We start from the raw sequence: 17,394 nt of genomic DNA, 5'->3' as shown, positions 1-17,394 counted from the left end.
GTTTTATTATAAGAAATATATTAGAAGTTATTAGATTGCAAAGATATTTTTAATCTCGATGGATTTGATATGCTGGTCTGAATTGTGTTCGGCCAGCCTGTCCATGATGGGATCGTCTCTATTATGGATCGTTCTAAGGTTATACAGAATCTCGTGTTTTGTTGGCTCTTTTCCCCTATTTTTTATAATAATTATTTTCAAATATATAATATCAATAAATAACAATTATTTATCTTGTGCAAAAGTACAAAATAATCATTTTGACGTCAGTCAGATGATAATTTTGACAATTATACAGTAGTGCTATTCTGTAAGAATAAACTCGAAACTCACTGCACGAAATGGTCGTGAAATGTCAGACAGTAATTAATGTTGAAACATTGACCGTAATAATTATTTATCTTTAATTAATTTATTTACGCAATCAGTAATATCTAGATTGTTGCCTTTTGCGAGGCCGTTGTATTGTCCACATATCAAGTATTATAGTATTATATATATTTATATAATACTGTAATATGTATTGGTCATCAATGCGCATTGAAGCAGCTCGGTGGAATTAGCTCCAGAACTTGCTCAAGCAGCGAGTAGTATTTACTATAATATTAATATTAAACAAATTATCATAAACTCACCTATCAAATTAATTCTATAAATTCTATTTTTAAATAAAGAAAATGTATCATGTATAATTGGCACTGACGAACTATTGTTAAGTTTTTTGTAATATCTGTATATATTATAAAAACTTAAAAAAACTATCAACATAATGAAATACAATAACATCATATTAAATTAAGATTAATATGAATTATATTTAACTACGCGCACTACACCACAGACTAACAAATTGTAATGAAATATATACTATATTTATAGCGACGGAAAAAAATGTATCAGAAAAAACAAGAGGTGGTTGCTTAATGGAAGGGGAATTAGAGGTGAGTTTGAAGTGCAAGTGATCTGATGTCGCCGACATTATTTATTAATTGTCATTATTATTTCTACCCGATTACATTTATTTATTTATTTGGGAAGCCAACATGCTATACAAAGTATCTAATTTTAATAATGAAAGTCTTAGAAATAATATAATGTACAACATTATTACAGGCTAACTCATGCAAAAAAATAAAGACGTACTAGTGCACCTACAAACGAAGAAATCATTTAAACATTTATTTCAACAGGCTATTTCTTTATGTATGTTCTTCTGCTCTCGCATATCTTCCAAACTACCTGTTATCGCTTGACGAATGAAGTATCGTTAGAAACGTTTTGATCGTCCGCTAGTTACAGGCTATGCGATTGACACATAAGTGTTGTTTGATTTTTATAAATGTGGTAATTATTATTTAATGTTATTAACTGAAATGCAATTTATGTGAAGTGAAAGCGTTGACCGCAGGGCACTCAAAAACAATCTCGCTCTACCTTCAGGTCCTCCACACTTTTTCACTCTGTGGAAACCTTCATGAAGGTACCTGGCTACCCATGAAGGTACCCATGGCTCGGGGAAACCGTGTTATGTGGGATTCTTACCCACTAAAACCACTGCGATGACCGTCCTCAGCACGTCCCCTCCCGTGCTGTGCTCCACTCGTGGCTCGGCAGAACTCGCCACAAGAGGCGAAGGTAATCTTGCCCCCCATAATCCTCGCTAGTGCGTTTGGCTGCGCGAGGCCATCCCGGCTGGCGTCCTCTTCAGGGCCGTCTGAAATAGGACTCGTGAGGCCCACCAACACGCATCCATCCCCAGCGTTACGCCCTATCTTTTAAGCCCCGGGCGTCGGGGCTGTGCAATGGCCGAGACGACGCTGACGTCGTCTTCGCCAAACAGGATCGGCCTTTTCCCGTTCCCGCTCCGCCGTCTCCTTCTGGATCGTGATGGTCTCACAGAAGGAGACTACAAGCCTCCACGCCGATTCAGAAATAGCTTTACAGTATTAGTTGAGCCAAGATGGCCCAGTGGTAAGAGCGCGTGAATCTTAACCGATGATCGTGGGTTCAAACCCGGGCAAGCACCACTGAATTTTCATGTGCTTAGTTTATTATAATTTATCTCGTGCTTGACGGCGAAAGAAAACATCGTGAGGAAACCTGCATGTGTTTAATTTCACTGAAATTCTGCCACATGTGTATTCCACCACCCTCATTGGAGCAGTGTGGTGGAATAAGATCCAAAAACCTTCTCATCAAAAAGGGAGAGGAGGCCTTAGCCCAGCAGTGGGACATTCATAGGCTGTTACTGTTAACAGTTTTAAATGCGGATTTCACGTTTTTCAATGTATTATAGCAAGCTTTACTTAGTTTGTTTTATTTCAATTGTTTTTATAAATAAAAAGTTATTAAAAAAATATTAAAAAGTTATGTCATTTAAAGAATCACGTCAAACATTCATTCTTTTTTTTTTATACGCCGGGATGGCAAATGACTCTACTCCACCTGATGGTAAGTGGTTGTAGAGTCTAAACGCAACGACTGCCAGTACAGTCGGGAAGAATGTTCTGTACTAGCCGTCCCCGCCTTGCCGGCCCGCAAGATGCCTCTTCACGCCTCGTTTGAAGGAACCCGGGTTGTAAGAAGAGGGGACCACGTGAGCTGGTAAGGAATTTCATTTTTTGGTAGTGCGACAAAGAAAGGAGTTGCCAAATTTCTTTGTGTGCTATGGAATTGATGTCACAGTCAGGCGGTGACATCGAGAACCAGCTCGCGTGGACTTAAGAAGGAAGGGGGAAGCAGGAATTAGAGAGAATAATTCCTCAGAGCACTCGCCGTGATACAGTCGATAGAAAGCGCTCAGTGCTGCTATCTCGCGACGCAATTGTAAAAGTTCAAGGGTGTTTGTGACCTTTACGTCGCCAATAATGCGTACTGCACGTCGCTGCAACCGGTCCAAGGCCTCCAGTAGGTACTTAGCGGAGCCATCCCAAAGGTGCGAGCAATATTCAACGCAAGACCGTACCTGTGTTTTGTATAACAGGCACAGTTGTTGTGGCGTGAAAAAACGCCGCACCTTGTTCAGAACTCCGAGTTTCCCTGAATCTGTTTTTATAATAGCCTCGATGTAATCCCTTGGACTAAGGTCACAGCGAACGTCCATCCCCAGCATGGCGATTTTGCTTTGTATCATCAGCGGTGTGCCACAGAGGGAGGGAAGAGGGGAAAATGGTGACTTTTTCGCTGTGAGAGCGCATACCTGTGTTTTCTTGGCATTAAACTCAACAAGATTATCAGAACCCCATTTGGCGATGAGCTCTAACGTCCTATCGAGTTCAATGACAAGATCCCTGGGGGACCCCAGCATTCACTACATAGAATTGTGAAGCGCAACCATCTACTAAAACATGAAGGCTACGCTTGTGTAGGAAGCTGGCAATCCAGGTGCATAGCTGTGCAGGCAGACTATATGCCGGTAGCTTGGAGAGAAGACTTCTGTGCCAGACCCTGTCGAAAGCCTTGGAGATATCGAGGCTGACAGCCAGCGATTCTCCATGCTTGTCGATAGCTTCATCCCAGAGGTGTGTTACGTACGCTAGAAAATCACCTGTGGACCGTTTTGGTCGAAACCCGTACTGACGATCATTAATCAGACAGTGATCTTCTAGGTAGTGGATCAGTTGGTTGTTTAGAATCCGTTCCATCACCTTACAGAGTACTGAGGTGATAGCTATTGGTCGATAATTTGCCGGGTCAGACCGATCCCCTTTTTTGGGAACCACTTGCACATTAGCTCTTCTCCAAGCCTCCGGCACACATCCCGAAGAGAGAGAAAGTTGGAACAGGCGCGTTAACACAGGAGACAGCTCCGCCGCGCACTTCTTCAGCACTATGGCTGGTATTGCATCGGGACCGCTAGCTTTCCGTATATCAAGTGATTGCAGCTCCGCACGCACATCACATTGCCTGATTTTGATTTCAGGCATCGTGTGGCCACATGAAGGTATTGTTGGTGGCAGCGCACTACAATCATCGATCACGGAGTTGTCGGCAAAGAGTTAAGCCAGGAGATCGGCTTTCTCCTGCGGACTGTGAGCTAGCGATCCGTCCGGATTTCTGAGCGGTGGCAGCGAAGGTTGGCAGAAATTGTTTTGCACAGACTTGGTCAGACGCCAGAAGCTACGGGAGCCCCTAGGATGCGAAATAAGGTCATGACCAATCTGTACAATACGCTGTGCATCCGCTCTCGTGTATGCCTTCCTACAGGACTTGGAATTTTTATTGTAGTTTGCTTTCAGTGAGTCAATGTTAGACGCCCCGCTAACGCAGCCGTTAATCCACGTGCGATATGCCGCCTGCTAAGACGATACAGCGTCGGCACATTCACGAGTGAACCAACGGTTACGCGTACCCCTACTGATGAGATCTGAGCTAGGAATGTAGTATTCCATTCCTAACATGATCTCATCAGCAACAGCAGCGTCACTAGCTGTCGGGTCATTCCCACTGAAGCAACGTTCCTTCTAAGGAACTGACGCATAGTAATCGCGCATACCGTCCCAATCTGCCGACTTATAGTGCCAAACGCGACGTTTGCATACCGCTGATGGCGGCAGCTTGGCCTGTGGCACTTTGGTAGATATAAGGCCGTGATCCGAAGAACCAAGTGGAGCTTGAACCACAACCTGATATTCCACCAGGTGAGAAGTCAGCAGAAGATCCAGTAGAGAAGGGGCTTGCCCATCAATGTCTGGGATCCTGGTGGGCTGATCAACCAGTTGGGTCAAGTCGTGTGTGAGAGCAAAAGCATGAGCAGTTCTTCCAGCATGGTCAGTTTTGAGGGATTTCAACCATGATTCATGGTGAGTATTAAAATCCCCCAAAAACACTAATTCCGCGTTAGGAAACTGCTCTTGCGCAGCATCTGCCACCCGACTAAGATGGTCGAATAATCGGCTTGTCTCCAAGTCACCATTGTGGGATCTGTAGAGGCACACGTAGACTCGACTCTGACGAACCAGGTCCACACGTACCACCAAAATGGAGAAGGAGGGGTCCTCCAAGCAGCGCAATCGGTGACAACAAACATCCGCCCTGATGAACAAGCATACTCCGGCTTTCGCTTTGAAAGATTCTTCAAGCATGTAGCCGGGATAGTTAAGGTAGCTGGTGTCGGCAGGGCGGAGTATTTGCGTCTCCGTGAGAAACAACATTGCTGGCCGTGCTGTTTCGAGATGGTGGTGGACAGCGTTGAGGTTAGCGTGGAGTCCTCGGATGTTAGAGAACTCGACCTCAAACAGCGTGGGTATGGTGGGGGTGTGCACCGCTGAACGACCGTTATTTCTTAGTTGCGCTACCATTTCGAAATATAAGGAAAAGAGACGTGAAGCGAGCGACGTATTGCCACGATAGGGGTGGGCAAAGTATGGAGGCGCGTTTCTCCAAATGGTTGCCAGAAGGGAAAATATACTGATCCGCCGGACGGAAGGGCCCCCGAACCCCCCCGGAAGTGGCCGCCGGGACCCCACCTTCCGGTCACCAACCGGCACGACGGTCCACCCCGAGATTATGCGTGGCCTGGAGGGGCAGCCTCGCGAGCTGGTTAGGCACGCTCGGGCCCCTGTACTATGCCACGGGCGGCCAGCGGAACAGCCGTTTCTTCAGGTCTCCCTGTCCGGCAGGTCAATACAGTTTCCCCCGGCATTGGTTCAACAGCCGTCTCCACTGGACCAACACCCATCGCGGCAATACTCGTTCGGGCACTGGCTGTACGCTGGCTGACCTCGAAACGCGGCTGCAAACCACTTCACGAGTTTTTCACCATGCGTACGGTGGTAACAAGCCAGGCGGATGTTAGCATCCTACCACCAGATGAGCAGATGGTCGCTCAGATATCCCTTAGTCGCCTCTTACGACACCCATGGGAAAGAGAGGGGCAGTGAAATGTATTCTTTCTTCGTCACTGCACGGATAAAAATGCTATAAAATAACAGTTCAGTTGAATTAGCTGAAACTATAAGTGATACCTATGAACCTATAGATGATAATCTGTAAAATGATGATGATTGAAACTTTATAGAAACAAAACAAAGTTAAAAAATGTACAGTTACAGAGATTTAGTAATTCAAATTAAGTATTTTAATGTAAGTTGAGCTCAGATGTATGTGATCAATCACATTTACTTATCTATTTATCTATGGGAATAATATAAAGCTGAAGATTGAAAAATTATATTAGTGTTGAATACGAGGACAGCTATATAACATCACGCTACGATCAATAGGAGCGGAGTGTCAATGAAAAATAGTATACTTTTTATAGTTTTGACTAGGTGGGTTGTTTGAAAATACTTATACTTAAGTATTTGTTTACGCTTTGTAAATAACTTTGTAAATTAAAGTTTATAGGTTAGGTAGTTAGATTTAAGGGAATGCTGTTTTTCTCATGGTCAATTGTATGTTGCCCTATCTAGATCCGGGTGCGGCAAAAACCAATAAATACTAATATCACACTAAAATAAAACTAAAAATGTCTTATAACCGCGCGCATAGCTATTATACTATTATATAATACTATTATATAATACGTATATATATATATATATATATATATATATATATATATCAGGGCTTATACTGTGGAGTACAACCACTATTGTGCTTATTACACAATCTAGCCCACACAAGTTGGTTAACAAACACAAACAAATAATACATACATATAAATTAATAACAATGGAACGATCGCAACAATAATAATAACAAAAGCAACCGTATTTATAGATGATAATGTATATTAGTCCAATTAACTTTATTTAATTTAATATTATTTTATATGATTTATATATTACCAGTTTTTGCCAGCGTTTTCGCTCAGGGAGGGCTGGCTATTAAGTAAAAAATAGCCTATGATCGTTCTTGGGGTTGAATCTTGCCTTATACCAAATCTTATCAACACCGGTTCTGTGGTTTAACTTTAAAAACTTAAAAGACAGTTATATATAGATAAAGTTACTTTCGCATTTATAATATCAATATAGTTAAGTATTGTTACATTTGTTTAATGTTCTGAATAAATAAATAAGTTGTCCACCTGCTAATCATCATAAATATAATTGTAGAAGGAAGATATTTGTCATGAAATGAAGTCCAAACAAAGCAGCGAGTTCAGTTTGTTTTAGTTAATAGCATAATTAACATAAAATCAACATTCACTTGATTAATAATCATCTGTCGCCATGACATAGAGGTGACATGTTTCAATAATTACGTAAATTAATTAGTTAATTAATAAATACATTAATATATTATAACAAATAAATAATTAAATTTCTTTTATAAACTAATTACTCGTCCTGCCTTTTTGCGGATTTGAAATATACTTTAAAAAACAAGAAGTTTGTAAATAGGTCACTGCATGCAGGACTTAGGTAGGCAGACTGGCAGGTGGGCCACCTGATGGTAAGTTACTATGTGATAGAGCTATGTGTATTATGTTGATACCTACCTTAGGTATCAACTAACTAATCAGATATTCTACCGCTAAACAGTAATACTTAATTTTGTTGCGGTCACGTTTGAAGGGTAAGTGAGCCAGTGTAACTACAGGCACACGGGATATAAAATCTTAGTTCCTAAGGTTACCATCATGTGGCCCATTTTCCCACCCGATGTAAGAAATATTAACCATTTCTAATCAAACTAATCAATATTGTGAGGTAAACCGCGTAAGCCAATAGAATTAAATGTAATACGATATAGACGTTTATGTAGGACCTTAACTCACTGCCTCGTTGGTCTAGTGGCTTGATATAAGGCCGCAGTCCCGGAGGTTCTGGGTTCAATTCCCAGATCAGGCCCATAAAAAAATAATGTTTTTTTTCTGTCAGAAAATTCTCAGTAGCAGCCCAGAGTCTGGAAATTGAGAGTGTGTAAAGTCCAGTGCTTCGGAAAGCACGTAAAGCCGTTCCCGCTTCTGAACACTTTCCGGTCGTGTCGGATTGCCGTCCCATCGGATTATGAGAGTTAGGGAATAGAGAGTGCACCTGTGTTTGCGCAAACACTTGTGCACTATAATATCTCCTGCGCAGTTGGCTAATCTCTCTTGAGATTGGCCGCCGTGGCTGAAATCGGTCTGGAGGACATTATTATTATTATTTTACTCGCAAGAAAATAGTTATGTTTAAATACTATTATAATATATTGCAGTTGATGCTTCATTACAATATAATTAATATTTATAAAAATGATATTGCAATTAATGGATTACCTATTATACTGTTTTTTATACATAAACGACAGCTAGTTTGTCATATTCATTGCAGGAGTGCGATTTATTTGATACATATAATATTTTTTAAACTAAGGTAAGATTTACATATATTTTTAAGAGATATAAAATTAAGTGTAATATAATTGATATTATTTTGAAAACGGTTAATAAGTTTATAAATACCTGGCAACATTGTATTTTTAGGTAGAGCTTTGTGCAAGCTCGTCTGGGTAGGTACCACCCACTCATCAGGTATTCTACCGCAAAACAGCAATACTTGATATTGTTGTGTTCCGGTTAGAAGAGTGAGTGAGCCAGTGTAATTACAGGCACAAGGGACATAAAATCTTAGTTCCCAAGGTTGGTGGCGCATTGTTGATGTAAGCGATGGTAAACATTTCTTACAATGCCAATGTCTATGGGCGTTGGTGACCACTTACCATCAGATGGCTCATATGCTCGTCCGCCTTCATATTCTATAAAAAAAAACCTGGCTATAGCCAAATACCGGCGGCAATGGCAATAATGAGCATGCTGTTGCCATGTAACAAAACATGTACGTACTGTTGGGTGATGCTTGATGATGGACCCTCGAGGTGGATATTAATGAGCTGGTCTCTCTGCTGACATTCCAGCCACAATTATACCAAATAAACAGTTATTTTTCGATCGAGACTCCAACGTTTACGCTTAAACCCGCCACAATCGTACATACTGTACTTTTTTCCAACTAACGCGTTCCCTGTTGAGACAAACACGTTCCACTGAGCTCTCGCACGCCAGTTTTATACGTAACTGTTCGTGTAGTGGCGACATACGCCTTTTTTAGTTCTACACCACCAATACAATACAATAAAGTTGATGCACTGCATCATTCACGGCGATGGTTATTATATGAATTTCACCATCAATTTTTATATATCTATATCGTTATAAATTGACCATCTTTGTTGATTAGGTTCAACTACAATTACTATACATGTTTCAGAGTTGGACGGTAGAAATTGATGGGCATCCGAGACACACACATACACATACCGGACGGACCCCTTCCATCATATTAAAGATTGAATTATTATTACAGCTTTCGTCATGCTGTGGTTATTAATTTTACTGGTGTTATGTATCACATATTGGATGTGGTACACGAGACGGATGCCAGATGAGCCTCCGATGCTGCCAGGGGCATTGCCATTTATTGGACACTCCCATCTTTTAATGGGAAGCACAGAGAGTAAGACTGATGATATTATGATATATTAGTTAAATTGTTTTGTTTTTATTACAATGTATTGTATTTGTATTGTATTGTTTATTATTTTTAGATTTCTGGAAGCAAATTAAGGAAATGAGTTACAAATGTATGAGCTTGGGCCATGTATCCTTTTTTTACACTGGACCCTATAAATTTTACAGTAAGAATGTAGTCATAGTTTTTATCTAATTAAATATTTTAAGGAAAATCAAAAAGCATGGATGAGGACTTACGATTGTGGCGAACAGTTAATGCGCCAGATGAGATGTGTGTCTCTAATATGATATTACATGTGGATTTATATATTTTGTGATTCGATATAATAATAGTATCCTCCAGACCGATTTTGGCTACGGCGGCCAATCTCAAGAGAGATTAACCAACTGCGCAGGATATATTATAGTGCACAAGTGTGTGCACAAACACAGGTGCACTCTCTATTCCCTAACTCTTATAATGCGATGGGATGGCAATCCGACACGACCGGAAAGAGTTCAGGGGCAGGACCAACGACTGTACGAGCAACACTTCCAACTATGACGCATAGTAAATAGTAACATAACATGCATTTGTATTTTTTGTGATTAAATTAATTTGCGTAGTAACTGTTTTTAATTAAATTTTATTTTAAATAGTACAAAATTATTAATTCCTTTATTTTTAACATTTCATATTATACTTACACAGGAAATTAGATTATAGTTTAGGCATCAGATTTCATAACTTCATTAGTCAGGTACTAACATATATACCGATTATTTACTTGCAGTTTTAACTGATCCAGACGACATCTACAAATTGTCAAACACATGCTTCGAAAAAGATAAATTTAGCCACGATTTCACAAAAGAACTTCTCGGCGATGGATTGCTATTTTCGCAAGGTATCTTAAGGAACATACACTCTATCATTATGTGCTAATGTACACCCTTAACCATGGTACGGTGGTGAACCGACAACGTCCATCGCGCCGCCTGTTTCAGCGATGCGACGACAGCGATGATCACAGATATAACTTTAATAATAGAAATTTAACATTCGTAAGAGAATAACAGTTACTACATTCATACAAGACAACTTTGACTTGTGTTCGGTTACTATTGGCGCCGGCCCTGGCTCTTGATGAAGTTAGAGCGAGATGATCTTTCAGCGCCCTTCAGTCGACGCTTTCACTTCACATAAATGCATTTCAGTTAATATTATATAAATAATAATATATAAACAATGCTTATGTACCTTTGGAAATTGTTTTGACTCTTTCGGGCCTCTTACTATCTGGCGCCCAGAGCGATCGTTCCACTCTCTATACCCCAGAGCAGGTGCTGGTTACTGCGTTCAAGAAATGACTCATTTTAATTACATATAGTGGAATTGTCTCGACGCGTAATTCAGAAGCTACCATTGTGTTACTACTTATGGATCCGAAAGCTACGAACGATAAACGGATAGTAGGGTAAATGTATGATGACACATAGTACTAGTGTGTCAATTTGACACATCTACTATTCGTTTGCATAACCAATCGTTTCGTGAATATCTATAATATCGGGCTTAAAACACCTATTTTATATTTTAGTATCAACGTGGAAGCGGCACCGTAAGCTAATAAATCCAGCTTTTAATCAGCAAATACTTGATGGATTCATGGACATATTTAATACTCAAGGCAGACGTTTGGTTCAGCAATTGAAAACGGTTGACGGAAAAGGCCCTTTTGATCATTCGCATTACGTTAGACAGAATCTTATGGAAACTATTTGCTGTAAGTTCAATTTATTGCTATTTTAAATCCATCATACCACTTAATTACCTTTTTCTAATTTAATTTTAACTTCAGTTTCTATTAACAAATTTATCGATATTCAAAACGTATTTTTTTCAAAAACCCATGAATAATGAAAATCATAGATAATAAAAGATCTCGACTAATGATACCGCGTCAATTCAATGTTGAATGTTGTTTAATTGTCTTTATACGTTGTGGTTGGAATAGCCTATAGACACTGGCATGTAAGAAGTATAAATCCTTCTACCGTCAATGCCGATCATGGGACCGTATATCCTTTGGGCCTTTAATTTATTTAATTGTATTATACAGTATATCATATATTATACAGTAGAATCTATATTCCGAACTGGTGTTAAATTTAAATTGAATTAAATTTTGTAAATAACGACGAATTTCACTGGTGGTAGGGCCTTTGTGCAAGCTGGTCTGGGTAGGTACAACCCACTCATCAGACATTCTACCGCAAAACAGCAGTACTTGGTATTGTTGTGTTCCGGTTTGGAAGGTGAGTGAGATAGTGTAGTTACAGGCACAAGGGACATAATGTCTTAGTTCCCAAGGTTGGTGGCGCATTGGCGATGTAAGCGATGATTAACATTTCTTACAATGCAAATGTCTATGGGCGTTGGTGACCATTTACCATCAGGTGGTCTATATGCTCGTCCGCCTACCTATATCATAAAAAAAACTTGAATAAAGTATATGTAAAAAAGTGTATGTGAAAATAGATACACAAATAAAACTTCCGTTAATATTATTGTCGATTAATAACCTGACTTTTTCAGTAACTGCATTAGATGATTGTATAACTGAAGAAGAAGCATTAAATTACGTGAAAGCATTTGAGTCGTATCTCAATAACAATATCGTCAGATTCCAGACTGTTTGGCTGCACTCAAACTTTTTATACAACTTTAGTAGTCTCAAGAAAAAACAAGACGCTTGTATGAAATTTCTACACGATACATCTGATTTGGTGAGTTTATTGATGTAGTGTAAAATAATTCAATTTTATCTTGTGTTATTTTAACTAGTTTATATAAAATGTGCTAAATTTCAAGGTCTTACGTAAAAAGAGGGCTCAACGGAAACTAAGTAAAGCTACTAACACATACAAAGATGCAAGTAAGTAAAGCTATGATTTTTGACACAAATAATAATTATTCAAAATTATATAATATAAAAATTATATTAGTATCTTTAGTATTGTTGCTCAGTAAAGATTTTATAAAAGTAAATAACTAGTTTTAAAAAGATTAACACGGATTCGACAAAGTGTTTTTTAGTCAATATTGGTTTACAGTTTGTTTTGTCTATGGTATGGCTTGGAGCATTTGACTGGTGAGTAAAAGTAAATAACCTTACCTCACGCTCTTTTGATGTTACATCTACATTGTATATTATTTGACTGCCTCGTTGGTCTAGTGGCTTGATGTAAGACCGCAGACACGGAGGTCCTAGATTCAATTGCCAGGTCGGGCCAATAAAAAGTTATAGCGTTTTTCTGTCAGATAAATTCTCAGTAGCAGCACGGAGTCTGGAAGTTGGAAGTGTGGACACTCCCGTGCCTCAGAAATGTGGTCCTGCGCCCGGTCGTGTCGGATTACCGTCCCCTCGGATTATGAGAGTTAGGGAATAGGGAGTGCACCTGTGTTAGCGCACACACTTTTGCATTATAATATCTCCTGCGCAGTTGACTAATCTCTCCTGAGATTAGTCGCCGTGGCCGAAATCGGTCTGGAGGATATTATTATTATTATTACATTATTTAAACATTTTGCACAAATCATGTCTATGCATTTTTTTGCCCTAGGATTTTTACGGTATATTTTTTAATTCATTGTTCATATTTAATAGATCCTAAAGTAAAAGTATTTATTGACCTGATGTTGGACCTTGATGAGGGAACGTTAACAGATCAAGAGATAAGGGATGAAATGAATACTATCATGATGGCAGGTCACGACACATCGGCTAACGTTATTGTTTTTGCTTTACTTTTGATCGGATCGTATCCTGATGTTCAAGAACGAATTTACAAAGAGTAAGTATTATATGTATATATTTAGTATAAAGTATACATTTATTGAAGTATATTTATGTGTAAATATGTATATCAGGCGTCTGTTACCTATCACGTCAGATTGCCTACCTTAGAAACAGACGACCGTATGTATTTTTAAAAAGAAAACATAAATAAACAAAACTATTATCCTTTTATAAAATACAATAACAATACACCATCTACTATTAAAGATAAATGTTGTAATTTATACATTTACAATAAATTTATAATTATGTACTTTAACACAAGTATGTAAGGTATATAGAATAAAAGATTATACCAGAATAGTAATAAATAATACTATATATAATATTTTCAGATTACGAGCAGTGTTAGAAGATAGAGAAGTTGAAAAACAAGATTTGTCTCGTCTTGTGTATTTAGAGGCGGTTCTTAAAGAGACCATGAGATATTACGTAATGGCGCCTTTCGTTGGTAGATATGTAGATCGGGAAGTTAAGTTGAGTGAGTATAATGAACTACTGCTTGCTGTCTTAATGACTGTGCTTGGACACAGATAAATAGTAAGTTCTTCAAATGACATGCCATAGACAAAAATAAAAGTGGGTTAAATTAAAAACGAGTCCACATTAAACAGCCATTGATATATTTAATGATTATAATATCCTGGGACATTGTTATAAGAATTAAGTTAGCATGACATGATTTAGCGAGAGTAGAAGCGTTAATTTACGAAAGAGTGACAAGCGACAGCGGACGGGCATCGTAACTGAATTGGGAATTCTATTAATTTGTAATGATTAAGATACGTTCCCGATTCATTTCCAATCGAACTTTGACTATTCTACATCTATTCGTATCGAAACCAAACCGATATGATGTTACCATATACCGTTATGTCTAATCTAAACTTAATTGTAAACATTTATGTCAATAGACAATAATTAAATTAAAGATTAGGATAGCGGATAAACGTCTCCAATTCGATTGCGATAAAGTGACAACTTATTAGTAGAATTAGCTCTCTGACGGTCACTGATGACATCTGACGACATCGGTGTCTGATTTTACTTCTTATTTTCCACTTTTTTGCCAAATTCTTCTGTATTATTGTCACTATGTATTATCTCATTTATTTAAACATCCACTATTTACGTGTAATTGTCACAGATTTATGTCACAGACCCTACCTGTATATAGCCTTGTGACGAGACCATAGACAAATTAGTACTAACAGCTTAAATTAATAATAAATATTTATTTACAAATACAAGTAAGTATGTTACTGTTTAGTTAGAGGAGAGGCTATGTAGTTTACTCTACAAAGCCCATCCAGTGCGGGTTGGTAGGATGGTAAATAAAATTAATTTTACCTTTTTGTAGAGAATTGCACTCTTAAACCTGGGCACAATTGTCTTATGCTATTATATGGTGTCCATCGGAACCCGATCTGGGGTCCTGATGTTGAAGAATTTGTACCAGAGAGATGGCTGGATCCAGCGAAAATGCCTAACAATACCAGTGCATTTACTGGCTTTAGTATTGGAAAAAGGAATTGCATAGGTATGTTTTTATTTGAATTCCATATGTTTTATATTCGTATAGTAAATAAATCATTCTACCTCTTATTGATAAGCTCTTTGTGGTATATATTTACTTTGTGGTAAAGCTTTGTGTAAGCCCATCAGGGTAGGTACCACCCACTCAGATCTTATTTCATCGCTAAACAGCACTACTAAGTATTGATGTGTTCTGGTTTTAAGGGTGAGTGAGCCAGTGTAATTACAGACATATATTTTTTTTGTTAAAAATAGGCAAAAGTATTAACATTTATAGTAATTAATTTTTGTTTTAGTTATTAGTAGTAATTTTGTTGGCTTATTTGTGGCATTATGTTCTTGGTATATCTCTCGACATGTTTCTCGATTTATTTATATTTATAATAGGTCGGATTGTTTCAGCTTTGTATTATAATGTGATATTTATTAGTTACTATAAAAATGATCTTTTTTAGGTAAAGCTTATGCCATGATGTCAATGAAGACCCTACTAAGTCATCTGCTCCGCCGGTACAAACTACACGCAAATAATAAAAATGTCGTCTTAAAACTAGACGTCTTGCTCAAACCAGTATCGGGACATTTTATTTCTATTGAAGATAGATTAAAATTATAAAAACAATATAATATGTTTTATTTAAAAGAAAATATGCTGTTTAGTTGAATACTTATAATAATATATGCATACCAAATTGTCGCCTATCCCTTTCCATACATTAACATTACATCCTCATCATCATATCAGCCGAAAGACGTCCACTGCTGGACAAAGGCCTCCCCCAAGGATTTCCACGTTGGCCGGTCTTGCACTGCCCGCATCCAACGGCTTCCCGCGACTCGTTCTAAGTTGTCGGTCCACCTTGTAGGGGGCCTGCCCACGCTGCTTCTTCCAGTTCGTGGTCGCCACTCAAGAACCTTTCTGCCCCAGTGGCCGTTGGTTCTGCAAGCAATCTGCTCCACCCACTGCCACATCAATTTAGCAATTCTTCGGGCTATGTCGGTTACTTTGGTTCGCCTGCGGATTTCATCATTTCCGATTCGATCTCGCAGAGAAACTCCGAGCATAGCCCTCTTCATTGCCCTTTGAGTGACCTTGAGCCTTCTTATGAGGCCCATTGTGAGCGACCACGTCTCTAATCCATAAGTCATCACTGGCAACACACACACACGTCGCGTATGGCACTATAAGTCGGCAGATTGGGACGGTATGCGCGATTACTATGCGTCAGTCCCTTGGAAGGAACGTCGCTTCAGTGGGAATGACCCGACAGCTAGTGCCGCTGCTGTTGCTGATGAGATCATGTTAAGAATGGAATACTACATTCCTAGCTCAGATCTCATCAGTAGGGGTACGCGTAACCTTTGGTTCACTCGTGAATGTGCCGACGCTGTATCATCTAAGCAAGCGGCATATCGCGCTTGGATCAACGGCTGCGTTAGCGGGGCATCTAACATTGACTCACTGAAAGCAAACTACATTCAAAATTCCAAGTCCTGTAGGAAGGCATACACGAGAGCGGATGCACAGCGCATTGTACAGATTGGTCATGACCTTATTTCGCATCCTAGGGGCTCCCGTAGCTTCTGGCGTCTGACCAAGTCTGTGCAAAACAATTTCTGCAACCTTCGCTGCCACCGCTCAGAAATCCGGACGGATCGCTAGCTCACAGTCCGCAAGAGCAAGCTGATCTCCTGGCTAAACTCTTTGCCGACAACTCTGTGATCGATGATTGTAGTGCGCTGCCACCAACAATACCTTCATGTGGCCACACGATGCTTGACATCAAAATCAGGCAACGTGATGTGCGTACGGAGCTGCAATCACTTGATATACGGAAAGCTAGCGGTCCCGATGGAATACCAGCCATAGTGCTGAAGAACGCGGCGGAGCTGTCTCCTGTGTTAACGCGCCTGTTCCAACTTTCTTTCTCTTCGGGATGTGTGCCGGAGGTTTGGAGAAGAGCTAATGTGCAAGCGGTTCCCAAAAAAGGGGATCGGTCTGACCCGGCAAATTATCGACCAATAGCTATCACCTCAGTACTTTGTAAGGTGATGGAACGGATTCTAAACAACCAACTGATCCATTACCTAGAAGATCACTGTCTAATTAATGATCGTCAGTACGGGTTTCGACCAAAACGGTCCACAGGTGATCTTCTAGCGTATGTAACACACCTCTGGGATGAAGCTATCGACAAGCATGGAGAATCGCTGGCTGTCAGCCTCGATATCTCCAAGGCTTTCGACAGGGTCTGGCACAGAAGTCTTCTCTCCAAGCTACCGGCATATGGTCTGCCTGCTCAGCTATGCACCTGGATTGCCAGCTTCCTACACAAGCGTAGCCTTCATGTTTTAGTAGATGGTTGCGCTTCACAATTCTATGTAGTGAATGCTGGGGTCCCCCAGGGATCTGTGCTATCTCCCACACTCTTTCTTTTGCATATCAATGATATGCTCTCTTGGAACATACATTGCTATGCAGATGATAGTGCATTGCATGGTGGATACCACGGACGCGCAGTGGCTGGGCGGGCGGAAACTGAGGAGAGGCGG

General features: G+C 39.6%; 2 protein-coding genes across 4 annotated transcripts in view; one reads left to right on the top strand and one right to left on the bottom strand.

Annotated features, from left to right (window-relative positions):
- Positions 1–855, bottom strand: part of LOC126778170 (cytochrome P450 4C1-like) — a 44,690-nt gene extending 43,835 nt beyond the window's left edge. For both annotated transcript variants that reach the window (XM_050501621.1, XM_050501620.1), the window contains exon 1: positions 636–855. In XM_050501621.1, the coding sequence (XP_050357578.1) occupies positions 636–789 (154 nt within the window). In that variant the 5' untranslated portion in view covers positions 790–855. The remainder of the gene's footprint in view (positions 1–635) is intronic.
- A 7,371-nt stretch (positions 856–8,226) lies between these two features.
- Positions 8,227–15,479, top strand: LOC126778180 (cytochrome P450 4g15-like). 2 transcript variants are annotated; one of them, XM_050501634.1, is made up of 11 exons: positions 8,227–8,306; positions 9,297–9,446; positions 9,538–9,627; positions 10,237–10,350; positions 11,044–11,229; positions 12,042–12,232; positions 12,318–12,381; positions 13,114–13,300; positions 13,641–13,786; positions 14,666–14,845; positions 15,297–15,479. In XM_050501634.1, the coding sequence occupies exons 2-11, from the start codon at positions 9,305–9,307 to the stop codon at positions 15,455–15,457; spliced, it is 1,461 nt and encodes a 486-aa protein (XP_050357591.1). In that variant the 5' UTR covers positions 8,227–8,306; positions 9,297–9,304; the 3' UTR covers positions 15,458–15,479. The 2 variants fall into 2 exon arrangements, with proteins under 2 accessions (XP_050357591.1, XP_050357590.1); XM_050501633.1 differs by having other exon boundaries at positions 8,242–8,306; positions 9,201–9,446.
- The last annotated feature ends 1,915 nt before the right edge of the window (positions 15,480–17,394 follow it).

Source organism: Nymphalis io, chromosome 25 (genome assembly GCF_905147045.1).
Source record: "Nymphalis io chromosome 25, ilAglIoxx1.1, whole genome shotgun sequence".
Lineage (NCBI taxonomy): Eukaryota > Metazoa > Arthropoda > Insecta > Lepidoptera > Nymphalidae > Nymphalis > Nymphalis io.
Note: the sequence above shows the minus strand (reverse complement) of the source record. Positions and strands in the feature narration are given on the sequence as shown.

Coding starts and splice junctions, on each gene's coding strand:
- LOC126778180 (XM_050501634.1), top strand. CDS start 9,305: ATGCTGTGGTTATTAATTTTACTGGTGTTATGTATCACATATTGGATG. Junction 9,447..9,537: donor TTTAATGGGAAGCACAGAGA/GTAAGACTGATG, acceptor TATTATTTTTAG/ATTTCTGGAAGCAAATTAAG. Junction 13,787..14,665: donor AGATCGGGAAGTTAAGTTGA/GTGAGTATAATG, acceptor ACCTTTTTGTAG/AGAATTGCACTCTTAAACCT.